General features: G+C 46.7%; 1 protein-coding gene across 1 annotated transcript in view; it reads right to left on the bottom strand.

Annotated features, from left to right (window-relative positions):
* Positions 1-22378, bottom strand: part of KLC1 (kinesin light chain 1) — a 78771-nt gene that overhangs the window by 39399 nt on the left and 16994 nt on the right. Inside the window, exons 2-4 of the mRNA XM_065403899.1 lie at positions 10795-11056; positions 7560-7790; positions 5801-5879 (exon numbers count right to left, since the gene is read on the bottom strand). Of these exons, the coding sequence (XP_065259971.1) occupies positions 5801-5879; positions 7560-7790; positions 10795-11055 (571 nt within the window). The 5' untranslated portion in view covers position 11056. The remainder of the gene's footprint in view (positions 1-5800; positions 5880-7559; positions 7791-10794; positions 11057-22378) is intronic.

The following is a 22378-nucleotide window of genomic DNA, read 5'->3' on the forward strand; positions in this document are numbered from 1 at the left end:
TGGTGGCCTATAAAAGCACTATGCTACCCTAGAAGAGACACCAATAGAGGTAGCAGCAGCAGCAAGAGAAAAGGGAAGCAAGCCTTTACAGCCAGCCTCTTCATTTTGTTTGCTATTCCTTTGAAATCTGCTCACCTGGTTCCCTACCCCCAACTCACAACAACTGCATCTCCATCCCAGAACCAGGAGGAAATAGCCTGTTGCCCCCTCCTCTCCACACAAGTTTCTGTGAGGGCTATAAAGGTCTCCTCCAATGCAGAACCACATTGATTCCAGAAACTGAATGCAAAGGACCAGAGCTCCAGCAGTGAGAGCCTGGCTTTCTGCACTCCTCTGCCCCTACCAAACAAGGGACACTTTCACAGCCCTGGCAAACTCTAATGTCTGTGGAATCATTCAGTTCAAAAACTGCAGCGGTTACATTTGCAAATTCTTGCCCATTATACTTCACACTCTGATCCTCTTCCCCTTTCTGCCCACTGCCCTCTTTTCCAGTGGTTCTCAACCTATTTACCATTGTGGGCCATATCCAATACTACCTGTATGGCCCTGAAGATGTCACATTGGCCGCAGCTGTGTGCTGATCGGGCTGCAAGCGGCCCACAGGCCGCAGGTTGAGAACCACTGCTTTAGCTACTAGTATTTTCCCTTCTCCATTTCTAAGCTAACCCAAACAAGCAAAAAAAAATAATTACGATGTTTTTGTCTTTCAAAGATGCATACGATAAACCAGCTGTATGTTCTTGTAATTATAACCTTTGTCTTCCAGCCCCATTCCACCCATCCCCTTTGGGTTTGTCTTCATCAAATTACATCTTGACAACCATGAGGACTATGGGCTTGTCTTCATGTACAGTGCTACAGCTGCACCAGTGTAGCAGTGCCACTGTAGCACTTTAATGAAGACGCTCCTATGCCGACAGGAGAGCTTCTCCTGTCACCGTAGTTAATCCACCTCCCAAAGAGGCGGTAGCTATTTTGACAGGAGAGGCTCTCCCGTTGACATAGCACTGTCTACGTGGGGGGTTAGGTTGGTATAATTACATCGCTCAAGGATGTGGATTTTTCACATCCTTGAGCGATGTCATTATATCGATATAGGTATGTAGTGTGGACCTGCCCTATCTCTCTAGCAAGTTCAACACCCTGCCTAGCATAGGGAGGAAGATGTAGGCTTAGTTGATAATCCAGGGATGAAACCAGGCATCTACCACCAGAGCCTAAAGAGCACAAGCACCTTTTGACAGGTGGTCATAAGAGTCACCTAAAGACTGCCCTTCCTTTTTTGTTGACCAAATAAATGGTGGATGGACTGGACAGCTGTGGGTACAGCTCTGCAATTCAGCATTAGTGTTACCAGTATGTTGACTTCAAAGAAGCATGGAAGATGAGCCTCACCCCAACATAAAATCTTAATGATTTTCTCTACTATTTCTTTCAAGCCCCACACAATGGCTGCATCTGAAGAAAAACTTGATTCAGGTGATATCACCAACAGTCTCCATAGCAATTCTCTTTTAGATTTTATAGAACCAATCTCACACTCTTGTTGATTTACATTTTGTAAAGCTTCAGTATTTCAGTAAACAAATCCTAACCATCAACAATTTACCACATAAGGATTGTCAGCACCAAGGAAACACCCCCCACTGCCCAGATCCCAGCACTGGACCCCAGATGGCTACTCCCCTCCTCCTTTGCAAGGTGGGAGAAAGCACCACAGCCACTTAGCAGGGGGACATGCAAGCGTGCCTTCAAAATATTTTTTGAACTCGGTTCGGGTTTGGGTTTTCTGTTGTAACCTCATCCCCCTGTCATTCTTCTATGGTTCTCAACACATCCCTCTTCTATTTTGCATCACATCATCTCTTCTCTTCCTCCCTCCTCTACCCCTCACACTAGCTCCAATTCCCCTCCTTTATTACTCTCACCCCTCTACAATTCCCACTAACTATACCTTTTCCTCTCTCTATTCCAATCTCCCTTCTCCTCCCACCCTCACAAATCCAAACCACACATCCTCTGCTGCCACCTCCTCATCTTTGGTGACCTTTCTCCCAACCCTGGCATTCCCTTCCTCATCAACCTCTTCACCACCCATACCTGTCCCCCCACCGTCTCCACCCATTCTGTCACCATTCCTAACCTTCCTAACCTTACACCTCTCCTGCTCCATTTTCCCCACCTCCTCCCCTCCTCTTTTTGTCTTTAGAACACCCATTCCATCTCTAAAAAGATCTCAGTGATCCACAACCACTTCGTATCTTGCTCCCTCTAGCTCCTGGTTCTCAGAGACCTGGATCCCTACACTGATTCTGTAGTTGCCCTCTCTTACAGAGGCCTCTCCTTCCCCCACACTCCCCTCCCCACCTTGGATCCAACCCTGGTGGGTGTGTGGCTTCTCCTCTCCCAGTTCTGCCACTTCCAACCCCCTTCTTCAGCCCTCTTCCACTCTGTCTTTTGAGCAACACAGCATCCCAATCTTTTCTCCTCTCATCTACCTAACTCCTTCCCATCAGACTTCCTCTCCGATTTTTAGTCCTGGCTCTTTCTCTCCTTATACTCTCACTCATTCTTGGTGACTTCATCTTCCATGTTAATGACTCATCTGATCCTGTAGCTATGCATTGCCTCACCCTCTCCTCTTCATTTGACCTGAAGCTCTGGTTCAACTTTCCCAGTCACCAAATGGCCATTCAATTGATTTGGTCTTCACCAAACATTCTGCTCTCGCTGATCCTATGTTGTTGACGTCTCTCCTGCGACCACCACCTGATCTCTTTTTGCATCGCCCATTAGTCCCCTTCCTAATACCCTGTCACTTGGCTTTTCTTTGCCTTCCAGTCCATCAGCACTGAAGAACTGTCATCTGCTCTCAGCCTTCTCCTCCCTGCCCCCTCTCTCCCCTTTCTTCCATTTATATGATTGATGATTATCTCCATGCTTCGCTCTCCTCCACCCTTACTTCTTTTGCCCCTTTCTTCCATGACAAGGCTCCCCCTGCTAATCCCCAGCCCTGGCTCACCCCCAAAATGCACTTCCTCTGCTCCTGCTCTCACGTTGCAGATCTTCTCTGGAAGAAATTCCATGACCAGGCTGACTTCCTCCACTACAAATTTGTTCTCTCCTCCATCAGTTCTGACATCATCCTAGTTAAACTCTACTTCTTCAACTTAATTGTATTCCATGCCCACAATCCTAGCCAACTTTTTGCCACCTTTGACTCACTCCTCAAATCTTACTCTTCTCTCTCAGCACAGGACCTTGACAATTTCTTCCACAAGAAAGCTGACAAACTACAACATGACCTTCCCTATCCTCCTCCTACAACTCTTACCTCCTTCTCTCCTGTCACAGATGCAGAAGTTTATCATCTGCTGTTCCCGTCTAACTCCTCCGCTTGCTCCAGTAACACCATCCCATCTCCTGAAATCCCTTGCATCCACTCATCCCTTCCCTTACTCTTTATTAAGCCTCTTGCTCTTTCCCCTCACAATGCAAACATATGTTAGTCTCTCCTATCTTTAAAAAACCCAACCTTCACCTCAATTGCCTCTCCAATTACCACCCCCATCTCCTTTTCAGCTCTAAGCTCATTGAGCATGCTGTTTACAATTGCTGCCTGGAGTTCCACTCCTCTAATTCCATAGTAGAGCCTCTCCAATGCAGCTTCCGCGGCTTACACTCAACTGAAACTGCTCTTGCCAAAGTGTCTTACGACTTCTTCCTAGCCAAAGCTCTGAACCTTTACTCCATCCTCATCTTCCTTGATGTATCAGTTGCCTTTTACACTATCGACCATGCTTCTCCTTGGCTTCTGTAACTCTGGCCTCTCCTGGTTCTTCTCCTACCTCTTACTGCTCCTTCAGAGGATCCTCCTCACCCCCAGCCTCCAATTTTCCATGGGAATTCCACAGTGTTTTGTCCTGGTCCCCCCTCTTCTGCCTCTCACCTTATATCTGGGCAATTTCATCTACAAACAAATTCAACTACATCTCTATGCTGATGTCTCAAAGAGCTATCTCTCTACTACAGATCTGCCTCTTTCTGTCCCAACTAAAATCTCAGCCTCTCTCTCTAATATCGACTCATGGACATCTAGCTGTCATCTCAATCTAAATATGGCTAAAACGGAGTTCCCCCACTGGGTATACCACCACCATTCTGACTGTCACTCAAGCCTGTAACACAGGCATTATCTTTGACTCAGATCTTTCTAGATCCCCAAATCCACATTATGTCTAAATCTCACTGTTTCTTTCTGCATAACATCTCTAATATACAGCCTTTCCATCCACACAGCTAACACCCTCATCATGGCTCTCATCTCATGCCTCTACTACCACACATCCTTTTCTTTGGCTTTTACAATGCAGTCTTGTCCTACTCATATCCATTCAGAACACTGCTGCAAAGACAGAAGAGCGCATCAGAGAAACATTTTTATCTTCATTAGATCATAATTTACTGCATACAATAAATCCTAAAAGCTGCAGTTGCTTTTTTGTTGTCTATGTTTTCCTAAGCTCTCACTTTAATTATGTTACCTGTCTCTTTGCATCCACTAGCTCCCCCTTCCTTTTTGGATAAAACGACTTGTCTTCACTTTCAAGGCCCTTTAAGACCCATCATCTATCATTTATTATCTAGAGGTTGACTAAGATGCCTATTGGACCTATGGTGACAGTTTCCATTGCATACTTGCTGAATTTTCAAACAAGCACCATCATGCTTTCTCCCATGCTGCCTTGCAGACTTAGGAGAAGCTCCCTGGTAATTATCTGCAAAGCTACCTCATTATCTTCCTTAAAACTCTCCTTTTCTTTGATGCCTACAAAAAAAATTGCCAATGGTTAAGGCCGCTGGTGTGTGGACACCATAGGCTGACCAATAGTGTCTTGTTTCCTTATCCTATCCCAATGGTCTGTCTGTATCCATCTGTTGTTTCCTCTCTTGTACTTAAAACTGTAATCTCTTTGGGGGCAGGAACCATCTTTTTTTGTTCTATGTTCATAAAGCACATAGCGAAATGGAGTCCTGGTCCATAACTGGGGCTCCTAGCTGTTATGGTAACATAAATAATGATAAAGGTGTAACTCAAGTGTACCACATCCAACTCATCAACCCTTCAGCCTTGAGAGGATAACATCTCTGGAGGAGCATTGACTGCAAAATAAATAAATAAATCGTGTTCCTTATGAGTAACAAAAATAGAACTGACAAGGCCTCATATGGAAACCTGCCCAGGGAAGTTAACCATACAGGTCATCATAGAACCCCCTACCTGGGCAGACTACCAAGTCTCAAGGTTGACTGAAACAGGTCCTGACACTGGGATCTAAAGCTTCTCTGCCTAAGTTAGCAAGCTACTGCCTAAATTTTGTATTGAAATTAGCTCCTAATGAGGTCAGGGGTAGTTAACAAGCTTTTTAAAAAAAACAAAAAACAAAACAAAAAAAACCCCAGCTTAGACTAGCCCAGCCTTTTTATGTAGTGGGAATAACATCCTCATAAATCAGCTTTCCTGTCTTCCACCCTTTGGAAGGGATGAACATACTCAGTCAATGCTGGAGTAAGAAATTACAGAAAAGTGCATCAGGGAAACATTTTTATCTTCATTATATCATAATTTACTGCATACAATAAATCCTATAAGCTGCAATTACTCTTGTTGTCTATGCTGCACAGTGTCTGGACCAGAGCACTCTAGGAATTAATGATTGGTTATTTCCCTGAAGATAAAAGCAAGCTTCTGTTCTGCAGAAATATATTGTAATTATATAATCTGAAGTTCACTTACTTCCTTGCCCTGGGTCATCTTCATCATTGGGGAAAAGGTCATCCAGAGGTTCTTTGGTAGAATCTGTGTCTTTGTCTTCCTATACAAACCCCAGTCCCAAGCAAAGTGTTACATTATTAAATCTAAAATCACTGAAAACTTTTATATACAATTATATATAAAAATCTATGATTAAAGAACATTAAAGATATGCATCGAGGATGTCCTTTGTGATGCTGGGCAAGACTATCTCAATGCATATGCACAAGACAGCTGAATTAAATTTGCACTGGCAATCTTATTTCAGAGGTTTTTAACTCAGTCAGATCTATGTGGATTTTTGTGAGGACAGGAAAAGGGGCACTAATGACCTCACACTATGCACCTGCCAAAATTTAAGGTTTTTTTGCTCCAAAGCATGGAGGTGCTAGGATATTTTATCCTGTCTAAAGATTATAGTTCCTTGTTTATCCTATTAAATTATTTAGGTACTATTCCATATTCTTAAGAACATAATTAGGTACCGAGACTCAAAAAAAAAAAAAAAAAAAAAAAAGGGTTAGCTTTTTTAGATTTCCTTGCATTGCATGCAGCTGACTACCTGACTAAAACAATTCACTGTATTCACATTGTGCTAGAAAGGATTTGTCTAGCAGTTGGTTAGCATGTTTAAACACATGCATTTTGCCACTCCTACGCTGTAGCAATAATAGGTCAGAAGAAAATAAAACAATTGATTGAAACAGACATAGACACCATCCAGAATGTAACAACTTACAAGATGAGATCTATTTCTGTGATAATGCCCATAAATCAACCAATGATTGCTTGAGGGGCAGATAGGTTACCAAGCACTTACTTTATTTAAAATTATGAAAATCACTTTTGCAAGTGTATACATATGTATATGAAAACTGTACATATTTGCTTGCACTCCTATTTTCCCGACCCTTCATATGTCACTTCCCTTCTTAAACTGTAAGTGTAGGGACTGTGTCTGTGTTTTCACAATGCCTAATACTATGGGGCCCCTTTCCTGACTAGAGCCTCTAGTGCTAATATAAATATTAAATAATAAAAAATAGTGAGACCACTATCTAGGTCAAAATCATTTTCCAGACTGCTCCAAATAATGCAGTTTCCTTTTATATCAACAATTTACACATCTTATCCTCAATTCTCCTTTTATTGTGGGCTTTAAAAACAGACATTTTATGGCTTTCTGAAGATAATTTTCGAAGTAAATTTTTAAGCTAGTGTGTTGCTAGGTATAAGTGTTTTACTATATGCTGGACTTTTACCCCCTCAAGTCTACAGTGTAGTTACTCCATCATCTGTAAAATATAGGTCTTCCTGAGATAAAGATTCTTGGAAGCAGTTCTCTATTGTGTGAATGTATAAACTACATAAGATTAGGACAATATAAATATACACCTCTACCCAGATATAACGTGATCCGATAGAACACGAATTCGGATATAACGTGGTAAAGCAGCGCTCTGGGGGGGCGGGGCTGCGCGCTCCGGCGGATCAAAGCAAGTTCAATATAACACGGTTTCACCTATAACGCGGTAAGATTTTTTGGCTTCCGAGGACAGCGTTATATCAGGGTAGAGGTGTATGAAGAAATCAATCTCCTAATGTGCCTGTCTATAAACAAATTAAAATCTATATATGAAATGCTTGTTTCAACTGCTAAAAATTCGTATCTGGGAATAAAAAGCTCCTTGGCAGCTTACTAACAAAAAGAAACAATGCTTTTGAATGCACATCTACTTACTGATGGAGAAATATCATCATCATATTTTTTTAACTGATTCATGAATTCCAAGTGTTTCTTTTCTTCTTCCAGCTGAGCCACAGACTGTTCACTCTTCTGTAATTTCTGTTGAGTACTGGCTAGTTCATCACGCAACCACTGATTTTCCTGGCATAGCCGGCGAACCTGAGCACGCAATTTCTGCTTCTCTGATTCCACTGCATTTAAGTGATTTGACAAGGCCATCATTACCTAAAAAGCACGAAAGATTACAAGACATTCTTCCTGTACAATGCATTCCTTTAGTATTAACATATAAGGCTTTTCATGCATAGATACCATTGCACTTGTGAAATCTGTTAATGTTTGTCTGGCCCCTTTCATAATTTCCATTTGGCTGTTGATTTCTCTCTACTTCTGCCATCTTTGCTACCTGCTCAGCTGAGACTAATCTGAAGAAATTCTTACCCATATGCGGTGCTGTGATTGCTTTTATTGATGTAACATACAGCAGCGTATATAAGTTTGCTACCTTGACTGCTGTTTATAGTAATGTACTTTGATAGCTGGGAATGACCTCTCCACACGTGAAGTAACACAGGCTGTTTTCTGTCTTGCCAGAAATGGTATGTGGCCCCTTTGAGGGCTACACAGCCACAGAATTACTTGTTATGGCAGTTTCAGCACGTGGACACTGAACCATCTCCACCAGGTGACCAGAAGAAAAGGGGGACAATTTATGTCCACGCTGGTGGAGGAAAAACGCTCTTTTACCTGAACAGGGCAGAGCAGCACACACCTGCCACCCTTGGAAGTAGTTAAAATACCAGGTTTTGACATGGTTACGGCTACATTTTAGTCATGGGTATTTTTAGTAAAAGTCAAAGACAGGTCATGGGCAGTAAACAAAAATTCACAGTCTGTGACCTACCCATGACTTCTACTATATATCCCTGACTAAACCTTGGGGGGCGGGGAGGATGGGGGCTGTGGATGCTCAGGGGTGGAGGGGGACACACTGCCACGGGTGCTTGGGGGTGGGGGGGATGTTGGCCCAGGTGCTCGGGGGCGCCCCGGGGAGGGCTCCCTACCTGGCTCTGTGCCTCCCTGGAAGCAGCGACATCCCCCCCACCCCAGCACCTAGGCAGCGTGCAAAGCTGCCTGGCCATGCCTCCAGCTAGGAGCTGAGGGAGGGGCATGTCACTGCTTTCGGGGAGCCCCCCGAGGTAAGTGCCACCCAGAGCCTTCACCCCATCCCATGCCCCAAGCCATTTCATAAAAGTCAGTAGAGGGATTCTCTCTTTTAAACAAGGAATGTTCCTCTGATTCAGTACTCAACTTTTAGCCAACCCTCAAAACTATTTTTTTTTAAATTTTACTAAAATGTTGGGTGTACATTAGAAACCCTTATGCCCTACCAGTACCAAGTACTAAAAAGATAATCCTAGGTTCAAGGGACAGAAATGATGGTCTTAAAGTTATAGTCCTGGACTGGGACTCAGCAGTTCTATTCCCAGCTCTGTATGACCTCAGGCAAGTTAGGTAATTTCTCTGTGTCTCTGTTACCCATATATAAAGTGAGGATAACATTTTCCTAACTCTCCAGAGTTGTTATGAGCATCATTAATATCTGTGAGGTGCTCAGACATTACATGGCAAGTGCCACAAGAAAGCCTATATATAAAATAAAAATTCTTGTTTCACTAAAGTCAAAGAACAGCTTTGTGTTACTTCAGTGGACCAGGATTTAATGCTCAATGCATAATTAGCTGCATAATGCACTAAAACCGCCACTGTCAGTCACTCTATATCAGGGGTCGGCAACCTTTCAGAAGTGGTGTGCCGAGTCTTCATTTATTCACTCTAATTTAAGGTTTCGCGTGCCGGTAATACATTTTAACGTTTTTAGAAGGTCTCTTTCTATAAGTCTATATTATATAACTAAACTATTGTATGTAAAGTAAACAAGGTTTTCAAAATGTTTAAGAAGCGTCATTTAAAATTAAATTAAAATGCTGATCTTTCGCCACCAGCCTGCTCAGCTCGCTGCCAGCCTGGGGTTCTGTTCACCTAGGCCAGCAGCGGGTTGAGCAGGGCCTGTGGCCAGGACCCCAGACCGGGGGTGGGGTGGGGGGGGGAAGGGGGTTTCAGGGGTCAGGGCAGAGCGCTGGGGGAGGGGGTTCAGGGCAGAAGGCTGAGGTGTGTGTGGGGGGGTTCAGGGATCAGGGCAGAGGGCTGAGGTGTGTGGGGGGTGTAGGGCAGAAGGCTGGGGGGGGTTCAAAGGGCAGGGCAGAGGGTTGGGGGTGTGGGGGAGGTGCAGGGCTGAGAGTGGGGGGGTTCAAGGGTAAGGTCAGAGGGCTGGGGGGGTGCAGGGAAGAAGGCTGGGTGTGTGTTGGGGTGTGGGGGGTGCAGGGCAGAAGGCTGGGTGTGTGGGGAATTCAAGGGTCAGGGCAGAGGGCTGGGGATATGGGCGGTGCAGGGCAGAAGGCTGGGTGTGTGGGGGGTTCAGGGCAGAGGGCTGGGGGTATGGGTGGTGCAGGGCAGAAGGCTGGGTGTGTGTTGGGGTGGGGGGGTTCAGGGCAGAAGGCTGGGGTGCTCAGCTCGTGGGGGCACTCCCAGACCCCTGCCCTGAGCGGCTCATGGCAGGGGGCTGGAAGGGATATGCCCTGTTCCACCCCCATCCCCCAGGCTCCGTCCCTATCTCTCTCTGCGTCCTCTACGGAGCTGTGTGCACGCTGCCGCTCTTCCCCCTCCCCCTCGCTAGGGCCATCGGCTGATTGGCGCAGGGAAGGAGAGGAGGAGGGGCAGGAAAGCACCACACTGGGGGAAGAAGCAGGGGAGGGGGGAAGCTTGGCTGCCGCAGAACCAAGCTTCTGCCTCCTGCCCCCGCAGGGGAGAGCGGTGGGCGGGGGGGCTGAGGGGGCTGGGAACCGGGACTGCAGTAGGTAGCTGCGTGCCACTCAGAATCGGCTCGCGTGCCGTGTTTGGCACGCATGCCGTAGGTTGCCGACCCCTGCTCTATATAGTTATATAAACCTACTTCCCTATAAGCTATAATCAGGTTTAAAAAAACTTCTGAATACAAACTGACACTGCTAATTTTTAATAAGTTCTGTGTAAGTCTAAGAATTGATATCCAAGTGTTCAATTCTACACCTCTAACTAAAGCACAGTCCAAAGAGATATAAGCTTGCATTTGCTTTCATATCATAACTGCAGTTACAGCTTGAAATGATATCCCCTGCTTCAATTTTACCTGTGCTTCACTAAGTCCAAGTTCCAACATTTCCAGCGACTTTCGAATCATGTTTGATTTTTCTTCCACCAGATTAGTTTCATCATCTTTCTTCAAACATTTCAGTGTCTCAAGTAAGCTCTGCAAAATGGAATTGTGTTCATTCTTCAGTGCCTCTAGTCCCTGAATCACCTGCTTAGTTTTAGAAATTATTTCATCTTGAGTAAGCTTCTCCAACTTCTCTTCCTTTAGATACACCATTGTGGACATATTGTCATACATTCTGTAATGAAAAAGTACAACAGTGAACAACAAATACAAAAATAAAATAATCAACTGAATATTAATGTTTTAGTTTTAATAAAGCCTGCATACATGTGCATTTTAAATTTAACTTAATCATGAATAGATGTTTATTCAAAATATATTTGTGTGTCTATGTACTGTACATAGCATACTTCATGCACTATTTCTAAATGTCATTGAATATCAAAAGTTCTCAACATTTTATCTCTGTCCAAAGTTTATATTAAGATACTTACATAAGCAAAAGAACTGAAAACCAAAAATATATCAATACATGGTAGAAGAATTTCCAGCTAGCACCCAACAAGAGGGCAGATTCTGTGCTCTCTCTCCTTTAAATCACCTGTCTCTCTCTCATGGTCCCTGACATAAGTTAGAGCAGCACAGGGGCTGCTCTATTTTACAACCACCCCTTCATTCACAGCTGTTCATGTACTAGAGCCCAAAATCCCTGTGGTGTTAAGTACAACTACCAACCCCACCATTTCCTCTATGCTGCGGTTCATAAAGAGAGGCAGTATGGGGCCACATCTGTCAGCTCTATGTTGGAGGATTCTCCCCAGTCCATTGTGGCTACTTTTCAACATCATATAGAAGCTGTGATGCAGGACCAGAATCAGCCACAACTTATTTCCATAAACATACAATCAGTGAAACACAGGGAATTGCATTTGTCCATTAAGGTGACTGACTGACCACCAGAATTCTCTTTCATTACTGAGAGGGGAGAAGAAAGGAGGAAGAACACCCTCCCTCCCAGCAACCAGGAACAGTACACTCCCTTTACATCATAAAACAAAAGCAGGACTCTAAGATTAGCCTAGGTTTATCATTCTAGTCTAGTCAAAGTAGTAGTAACCTCAAAGTACATATTGATCTGAAACTGTTGACACATCTAATTGTGAGATGAAACTGTTTTTAAATTTCCTATTTAAAAAAGGCCTAACAGTTTCCATATTATGTAAGAAAGCACTTAAATATTACAATGTTTGAAGCTGACTGTAATCACCTCTTCATTTTGTTATATTACTAGTATTACTAAATACTTTAATGCCCCAATTATTTAAAGGAATTCAGGAGTTCACTGTTAAAAGGAATTAAGAGGAACAGTGACAAGCAATATTTTACACTACACAGAGGTAAGAGAAAGGTGACAAAATGCAAAAGGGATTCATATGATGTTAAATCTTCAGTTAATAAAATGAGAAGCAAAAGCATGATGTGGAATTAACAACAGAAGACATAGGACATCCTGTCACTTTCAAGAATCAGATGCTAAGCAAAACGTCCTGTATACCTCTTCACTCTAAATTAATGTAACAGTAGAACAGACAAATTGTTCCTCTGCAGCTAGCAAGGTGACATTTGTATGTTTAGTACTCCCTGGTACACTGACATAGTAGAAGCTAGGAGGGGAAGAATACCAACCAATACCATCATTCTACTTCAGCAAACCTCTGCTAATAGTTAAGAAATCCTAAGGATGACAGCTTAAATCAAACAAACATACTTCAATACAGGGAAGGATTTTACAAAGTAGGAGGAAGTTACACATACTGCTTAAAACTAAAGTTCTCAAAATATATTGAACAAGACTTTCAAAAGTGAATAATGACTTTGGGTGCCTAACTTGAAGTATTTAAAGAGGGGCCTAGAATTCCAGAATGCTGAGCACATGCCTTCTGAACATTAGGCAAGTTTAAGATGTCTCAAGTTGAGCAATCTTGGCCATTATGTTTGAATGACTATATTGTATATTAAAATCAATATATTTAGCACTGTGTAGTAAATAAGCGTATCAATTGCTGATTATTGTAGTAAGGATGCTTTATTTCATGAAACAACTGATAGACAACAAAAGAAAGAGTAAGATGTTAACTAGCAGCCTCATAGTATCATGTTTTTAAAAACCCAGCACATTCAGATATTCTATTTGTATGTCAAAATTATGTTAAACTCTTAAAACTTTTATTTTAAAATGAAGTGAATACTAATTTAGCATAAGATTTTAAAGAGATGCATCAGAAAGAAAAGATATGAGAAATTATTAAATGTTTTAATTTATATAAAAACTTTCCAAACAATGAAAGAGGTAATAATACTGTACTGTAACCTCACAGGTATCGTGTTTTTACCATCAATGATTACAATTAAACCAGTACCCAATTTTTCTTTTTGCCCACTCCCACCTATAATTTGACATGCTCCCTTTCTCCCCAAAATTAATTATTTCCCTGCTGAATGCAAAAACATTTAATCCTTTTTGTCAGTAAGGAAATGAAGGTAAATAGCAGTAGACAGCTGGCCATTATAGATTTTCATTTCACATTAGAGACCCTCTGAAAAGCCTGATTTTAAAGATTAAGTGTTTTTCAGATGTTTGGGTTATTTCTGAAATTTTCAAAAGCAAACTGCATACAAAAATGTCCCCATATTCTGCAGAAAAAGGGTGGTGAGTCTAGTATGCTCTAACAGAAACAGACAGCAACAGGAAACTGACAGACGAGAATGTTTTTGCTGAGCTATACATTTTAACCATTGCAGCAAAAGTTAATTGGATTCCAGATAATGAAGACAGACAGCTGAATAGTCATTTGTTGATAAAAACGATACCATATAATAAGAAAATATAACAAATCTGTTATAAAGTGAGACACGCTGCAAATGGTCAATCTCCTGGAGTGGAAAAAATAAATGAACTAGTTTGTATAGTGTGTGTCATTTAAAGGGTTTTTCCTATGGGACACAATTTGTATGCTCAATTAAATCGGAGATGCAAAATGGATGCTGTGACTTGTTACTATGGGGAGAAGGGTTGATAAAGAATGAAGAAACTGGCACACATTTCTGAGAGAATACATTAACGTTGTAATTAGGAGAGTCGAACCCAGCAGCAGCTACATCTGGTCCAACAAAGCAGCTTGTAAATTGACCTACCCTGAACAGGAACCCTCAGGAGACAAGGGATGAATGTTTAGAATTAAGTTTTAAATTCAGTGCAGACAAACATATTTAAAACAACATAGTCATGACTTGCAGACCGGACTTTGATTATCTAAAAACATATTATTGACTTTACATTTGCTCCAATCCTGGGGTCTTAAAAGGGAGGCAATCAGATTCTAAAACCAAATACTAACAGATGTAATCTAGATTCTGAGATCTATGACCTGTGAATTACCAACCCAAGGAGTTGAAATGGGGGATTTCTGAAGGCAACATGACAAATCCACAATCTGGAGACAAAGCAGCAGAATGGAGGCATTCAGAATCTCCTCAATTGTGAATGTCAATATTCAGAATTCTAATGTGTGTCTACTACCAGGAAAGGAACAGACTCCATCTCTGTGGATCTGTATAAGAGAATGGCCGCTTAAATGACATTTAGGTCTACAATAACCTTGAAACTACAGTAAAGACAGACAAATCCTGTCAGAATTAGCCAAGACAATTCAACCTGAAAAGCAAAGTGCTTGAATGATTTATAAAATAGAGGACAGAGGAGATATATTTGATAACATATGGAAAAAGACGGTTACTCACCTTTGTAACTGTTGTTCTTCGAGATGTGTTGCTCATATCCATTCCAATTAGGTGTGCGCGCGCCGCGTGCACGATCGTCGGAGAATTTTCTAACCTAGCAACACCCGGTGGGTCGGCTGTGGAGCCCCCTGGAGTGGCGCCTTCATGGCGCTGGATATATACCCCAGCCGACCCAGCGCCCCCTCAGTTCCTTCTTGCCGGCTACTCCGACAGTGGGGAAGGGGGACGGGTTTGGAATGGATATGAGCAACACATCTCGAAGAACAACAGTTACAAAGGGGAGTAACCGTCTTTTCTTCTTCGAGTGCTTGCTCATATCGATTCCAATTAGGTGACTCCCAAGCCTTACCTAGGTGGTGGGGTCGGAGTGAGACATTGCTGTGTGCAAAACCGCTGATCCGAATGCAGCATCGTCTCTGGATTGCTGTACCAGCGCATAGTGAGCGGCGAATGTGTGGACTGACGACCAAACTGCAGCTCTACAAATGTCCTGGATCGGGACTTGAGCCAGGAAGGCAGTCGAGAAGGCCTGGGCCCTCGTGGAGTGAACGGCGAGGCGTGGCGTCGGGGCGCCGGCCAGGTCGTAGCAAGCACGAATACAGGACGTGATCCAAGAGGACAGGCATTGTGAGGAGACCGGTGAGCCTTTCATCCGGTCGGCCACTGCAACGAAGAGTTGTGTCGTCATCCTAAACGGCTTTGTACGGTCAATATAGAAAGCCAGGGCCCTGCGTAGGTCCAAAGAATGCAAACGCTGGTCTTGGCGAGTAGTGTGTGGCTTAGGATGGAAGACCGGGAGAAATATATCCTGGTTCACGTGAAAAGGTGAGACTACCTTGGGAAGAAAGGCAGGGTGGGGGCGAAGCTGCACCTTGTCCTTATGGAAAACAGTGTATGGGGGCTTGGACGTAAGCGCCCTGAGTTCAGAAACGCGCCTTGCTGAGGTGATGGCTACAAGGAAGGCTGTCTTCCAGGATAGGTACAGGAGTGAACAGGTAGCCAATGGCTCAAATGGAGACCCTGTGAGCTTGAAGAGAACCAGGTTGAGATCCCACGTCGGAACGGGCTGGCCTTGCTGTGGGTACAGTCAGTCTAAGCCCTTGAGGAATCTAACGAGCATCGGGTTAGAGAAGACCGAGGAAGAGAGTTCTCCTGGGTGGAACGCCGAAATAGCGGCCAGGTGAACCCTGATTGAAGATAGATATCGCCAAGCCCTGCTGTTTTAGGGATAGGAGATATTCAAGTATGAGAGGAATAGGTGCCTGCAAGGGGGGCGTGGCTCGCTGCTCGCACCAACAGGAGAACCGTTTCCACTTGGCTAAGTAAGTGGTCCGTGTAGAGGGCTTTCTACTTCCCAGCAGAATCTGCTGGACGGAATGCGAGCATTGCCGCTCTGTCCGATTCAGCCATGGAGCATCCACGCCGTGAGGTGGAGCGATTGCAGGTCGGGGTGACATAGTCGGCCGTGGTCCTGAGAGATGAGATCTGGACACAAGGGAAGTGTGATCGGTGTTTGAACCGATAGCTCCAACAGTGTGGTGTACCAGTGCTGCCTTGGCCAAGCTGGAGCGACTAGAATTACCCATGCCTGGTCTCTGCGTAGCTTGAGCAGTAATCCTGTGGACCAGTGGAAATGGAGGGAAAGCGTAGAACAGGTGGTCTTTCCAGGTTAGAAGGAACGCGTCCGACAGAGAGCCCAGAGCTCGCCCTTGTAGGGAGCAGAATGCGTGGCACTTCCTGTTGGCTCGAGATGCAAACAGGTCGACCTGGGGAAATCCCCACCTCTGGAAGACGGAATAGATGATGTCTGGGCGAATTGACCACTCGTGTGTCTGGAAGGACCTGCTGAGACGGTCCGCTAGCGAATTCTGGACTCCAGGAAGGAACGATGCCGTGAGATGTAGCGAGTGGGCGATGCAGAAGTCCCACAGGCGAATGGCCTCTTGGCATAGAAGCGATGAGCAGGCTCCTCCTTGCTTGTTGATGTAAAACATGGCCGTGGTGTTGTCGGTGAGGACTAACACACAACGGCCCTGTAGGAGACTGAGAAATGCCTGGCACGCCAGGCGCACCGCCATCAGCTCTCGAACACTGATGTGCAGGGCTAGTTGGGGTGCGGTCCACAATCCCTGGGTGTGGTGCTCCCCAAGGTGAGCGCCCCAACCTAGAGATGAGGCGTCCGTGACCAGGTGCAGGGAGGGTTGAGGGGCGTGGAACGGCACTCCTGCGCAAACCGCCTTGCGGTCCAGCCACCAGGTGAGAGAGGCCAGGACCGAGGTCGGGATCGTGACCACCATGTTTAGGCTGTGTTGATGAGGGCGGTACGTTGACGATATCCAGGCCTGCAGTGGGCGAAGTCGAAGTCTGGCGTGTCTGGTTACATAAGTACAAGAGGCCATGTGACCCAATAGGGCAAGGCACGTCCTTATTGTGGTAATCGGAAAGGCCCTGAGCCCTCGAATGACGCTTGTGACGGTATGAAAGCGATTGTCTGGTAGAATAGCTCGGGCACGTTTGGAGTCTAGGACTGCCCCAATAAATTCTATCCTCTGGGTTGGTCGTAGAGTGGACTTCTCTTTGTTGAGTAGAATGCCCAACTCGTGGAATGTTTGTACTATTATGTGGACGTGAGCTTGAACTTGCTCTCTGGTGCGGCCGCGTACCAGCCAGTCGTCTAAGTACGGGAACACCTGTATCCCTTGTCGACGAAGGTATGCTGCCACGACAGCCATACATTTTGTGAACACTCTGGGAGCCGAGGACAATCCGAAGGGAAGGACTGCAAATTGGTAGTGCACCTTGTTTACCACAAATCGCAGGAAGCGCCTGTGAGGCGGATAGATCGCTATATGAAAATATGCGTCCTTCATGTCGAGGGCGGCGAACCAGTCTCCAGGATCCAGGGAAGGGATAATGGTCCCCAATGATACCATGCGGAACTTCAACTTTACTATGAATTTGTTGAGTCCGCGTAAGTCTAAAATGGGTCACAGACCCCCTTTTGACTTGGGGATCAGGAAGTAGCGGGAATAAAACCCCCTGCCCCTTAACTCTGGCGGAACCTCCTCTATGGCCCCCATAGAGAGGAGCCCAAAAATCTCCTGTGTAAGGAGATGCTCGTGAGAAGGGTCCCTGAAGAGGGACGGGGGGGGGGGGGGGTGGGAGGGAGGGAACGAAGAAAACTGGAGAGCGTATCCCCTCTCCACCGTGCGAAGGACCCAACGGTCCGAGGTTATAAGGGACCAAGCACGGTGGAAACGGGAGAGGCGATCCCGAAAGGAGGGAGCTGGATCCTGGGTAGTGGCTGGGGCGCTGTCCTCGACCGCACCTTCAAAAGTTCTGCCTAGGGCCTGAAGGTGGCCTAGGCGGCCCCTGGTTCTGACCGGGTTGAGGGCCGGTCGACCTTCGCCTACCACCTCGGCCCCGCCTTCTGGCGAAGTCCTGTCTCGGACGAGGCGGGGGAGGGTAGAACCTTTGAGGCTGGGGCCTAAAGGGTCTGCGCTGGGGCCCTGGGACATGCATCCCCAGGGAGCGCATGATCGTTCGAGTCCTTGAGGCTCTGCAGCTGAGAGTCCGTCTTCTCCGAGAACAGCCCGTGGCCCTCAAAGGGTAAATCCTGCAGGGTCTGCTGCAGTTCCGGCGGCAAGCCCGAGACCTGGAGCCAGGAGACTCGCCGCATGGCGATACCTGAGGCCAGCGTCCTCGCGGCCGAGTCCGCTATGTCCAAGGAGGCTTGTAAGGAGGTCCTCGCCACCTTCTTACCCTCCTCCACTAAGGCCCCGAACTCTTCCCTTGAGTCCTGGGGAACCAACTCTTTAAATTTCCCTATAGAGTTCCATGAATTAAAGTTGTAGCGGCTCAAGAGCGCCTGCTGGTTTGCCGCTCTGAGTTGTAGCCCTCCCGCTGAATACACCTTACGCGCGAACAAATCGAAGCGCTTAGCGTCCTTCGATTTGGGCGCTGCAGCCTGCTGGCCGTGACATTCTCTTGCGTTCACCGATGACACCACTAGTGAACACGGTTGGGGATGAGTATATAGGTACTCATAGTCCTTGGAAGGGACGAAGTACTTCCTTTCCACCCCTCTGGCTGTGGGTGGAATAGAGGCAGGAGTTTGCCATATTGTAGTGGCATTAGCCTGAATCGTCCGGATCAGAGGTAATGCCACCCTGGATGGGGCATCAGCCGAGAGGATGCTCACCACTGGGTCCTGCACCTCTACTATCTCCTCCGCCTGGAGATCCATATTACGCGCCACCCTACGCAATAGGTCCTGGTGGGCACGAAGATCTATCGGGGGCGGGCCCGAGGCTGTTGTGCCTGCCACCGCCTCATCTGGGGAAGATGAGGAGGATGCCTCAGGTGGCAAGGGGTCTAATGGCAGGTCCTGCTCCAAGGGTCCCTGAATCGGAGCATCGCCTGCCCCTGGGTCCAGGGCCTCAGGTGGTGTAGGCACGGGAGCCTCCATGCCCCCTGGGGGAGGACGGGAGATGGTGGCCTCCGGGACCCTGGGCTCAGAGCGTGCCGAGCGAGAGGCTGATGGTGGAGCCCCCTGCGCCTGGTGATACGCCCACGGGGTCCAGAACGACCAGTGCGTAGGTCCCTGTGCAGGGTCCTCCGCCACCTCCTGCCAGTGGCCCAAGTCAGCCGCAGCAGCCTGACCCTGAGGAGGGTATGCCGATCTCGAGGTCCCATCGGAGGAGCGAGACGCTGATCTCGAGGGCCAAGGCGGTGCTGAACGCGTCGAAATCGGCTCAGGATGATACGGTGCCGATCGGTGCCGGTCCGGAGGTGATCGGTCCCTGCGTGGTGCCGGTGAGCGGTACCGGGATCGGTGCCGGTGGCCATGTCGGTGCCGAGATCCGGATCTGGACCTAGAAGACGACGACCGCGAGTAGACATGGTACCGGGAGCAGCCCCTCGAACTCGAGCGGCGCTCGTACCGGTGCCGAGAACTACATCTGGAGTCCGATCGGTACCGATGATCGTGACGGTGCCGAGACGTAGACCGGTGCCGTGAAGAGGATCTTGGCCGCGAGTACGACCGGTGCCGAGGCGATAGTCGGCGCCGGGACTGCGAGCGGCGTCGGGACCTGCTCAGAGACCTGGAGTGGTGCCGTGAGTCCACGTCCTGAGACGGCGGGCGCACCAGGGCAGGCTTGCCCCTGGATTGCACAGCGCGAGGAGCCGACGGTGCCGGTGGTTGGGGCGGTGCCGGCTCCGTGAGAGCAATAAGGTCTCTCGCCGTCGCGAAGGTCTCTGGGGTGGACGGAAGACAAGGCTCCACCACCGACCGAGGTGGTGATCCAGTCCGCACCGGACTCAACGGCCGTGGTGCCGGAGTCGACGGTGTAGCAGGCACTTGCTTCTGGCGGTCCAAAGGCGGACGCGGCTCTACCCCCGGCACCGGGGGAGCCGGTGTCTTCAGGACAGCAGTTTCCTGCGCCTTGCGGGATTTCTTGTGTCCCGGAGACAGGGACCGGCGCCGAGGCCCCTGTGGCGGGCGCGGTGCCGAAGGAGGCCGGTGCCGTGAGGCCTTGTCCGACTCTGCCCGCGGTGCAGTACCAGTCGGTGCCGCAGGTGCGCTGCGCACCGAGGTGCTCGGTGCCGGGGCTGGGCGCGCCGAGGGAGGATCCGGGCTAAGTGCCGCCTCCATGAGGAGCTGCCTAAGCCTAAAGTCCCGCTCCTTTTTGGTTCTCGGTCTGAAGGCCTTACAGATCTTACACTTATCTGTCTGATGGGACTCTCCTAGACACTTCAGACATGAGTCGTGCGGATCACTCGTAGGCATAGGCTTAGCGCAGGACGCGCACGGCTTAAAGCCAGGAGCCTTGGGCATGAGCCCGGCTATGCGCCGGGGGAAAAAGGGGGGAAAACAACCCCCTTAACCCCCGCTAACTATTTACAACTATTAAAAAACTAAGATGAATAACTATCTAACACTATACAACAACTATAACTACAACTATCTACAGAATTAACAGGATAAGCTAGGGAGAGTGGAGAACAGCTATGCCGCGCTCCACAGTTCCAACGACCGTCAGGGGCGGTAAGAAGGAACTGAGGGGGCGCTGGGTCGGCTGGGGTATATATCCAGCGCCATGAAGGCGCCACTCCAGGGGGCTCCACAGCCGACCCGCCGGGTGTTGCTAGGGTAGAAAATTCTCCGACGATCATGCACGCAGCGCGCGCACACCTAATTGGAATCGATGTGAGCAAGCACTCGAAGAAGAACTGTGGATTATATTGCTGGTATCTAAGTTTAATGAATGAGTATCTATACTATAATATGTTCTGGAAGGACTGCTATATAATTAAGGACTGCTATATAATTCATCTTTAAATATGCATATTATCTTCCGGTTTGATTTTTTTGGGTCAATTATGTTGTTCTGTTCTTTGGTTGGGTTTGGAGTTTAGTTAGTAAATAGGCTATGAAGATTGTGTGGGAAGTGCAAGTATTATATGTAAAGCTGTTCCTCTCCCACCCGACCCCCAAAAAGAAGTGCCATTATCATGGAGCAATATGGCAAATTTCACTGGGCAACATTAAATTTGAAGCAGATTTTAGTGGCCAGTTTCAGCCAAAAAATGCTTTTTTAATAGCTTCTAGAAAAGCCAGACTGGTGTTTTTCCAGTGTGAAGTTTCCTTACACAGAGAAGACAACATTTGAAGGCAACTGCTTCTACAATGTTATATCGTCATTTTATTTGTGCATGAAGAGATAAATAAACTGGGAAGTTATTGTACATACAATCTGCATTGTTTGAGTGATCAAATAATTATTGTCAGACTCTGGCTAAATTTAACACTTTTCTAATTTTGAATAGCTAAGCTTGACAATATATTTATGCAGATTTGGGGCTATTCCAATTCACCATTCAGGAAGTAGCCAGGACCAGAGGAGTCAAATCTACTTACACTTTGCCCCTCTTGACAAGTTCATTTTGGTCTAAATATTTTCTCTCTATCACTAGTTAAAAAGGTTATGTTTAAAAGTTAATAAGGGGGAACACAACTATGAAGTTAAATTTAGAAATTCCCTACATCATAGACATACATATTGACAATAAATAGTGTGTCCATATCACAAACAGGTAAAAGAAATGAAATTGTAAGGTTTTTACTGATAACTCTATATTCATAAAACAATCATCCAAAATATACTAATTAAATATTGCTTGACTTTTAGATTAACTGAATTAGCCTGCTACTGCTATGGCAGCCCTGGTTTGTTGTATTTTTGTTCTCAGAAGTGCAGTAAGTGGGTCTAGTGCAGGGGTTCTCAAACTGTGGGTCGGGACCCCAGAGTGGGTCCTGATCCCGTTTTAATGGGGTCGCCAAGGCTGGTGTTAGACTTGCTGGGGCCCAGGGCTGAAACCAAAGCCCGAGCCCCACCACCCAGGGCTAAAACCAAAGCCCAAGCCCCACCTCCCACGGCCAAAGCCAAAGCCCGAGGGCTTCTGCCCTGTGCGGGAGGGCAGCTTTGCTACTCTCCCCCCCCCCCCCCCGGGGCAGCGGGCTTGGGCTTCGGTCCCCCCTCCTGGGGTCATGTAGTAATTTTTCTTGTCAGAAGGGGTCACGGTGCAATGAAGTTTGAGAACCCCTGATCTAGCGAAACAGCTGCCTGACACACAACAAGTGAACTATTACTCACAAGCACAATTAAGAGACCTGGGGGTGGGGGAAGTTTACTGTCCTTGTAGAAGGGTGCTGATATTTGAAATACAGTCTAGTGAACACAACTAGTTCCAG

Source organism: Emys orbicularis, chromosome 4 (genome assembly GCF_028017835.1).
Source record: "Emys orbicularis isolate rEmyOrb1 chromosome 4, rEmyOrb1.hap1, whole genome shotgun sequence".
In the NCBI taxonomy this organism is placed as follows: Eukaryota; Metazoa; Chordata; order Testudines; family Emydidae; genus Emys; species Emys orbicularis.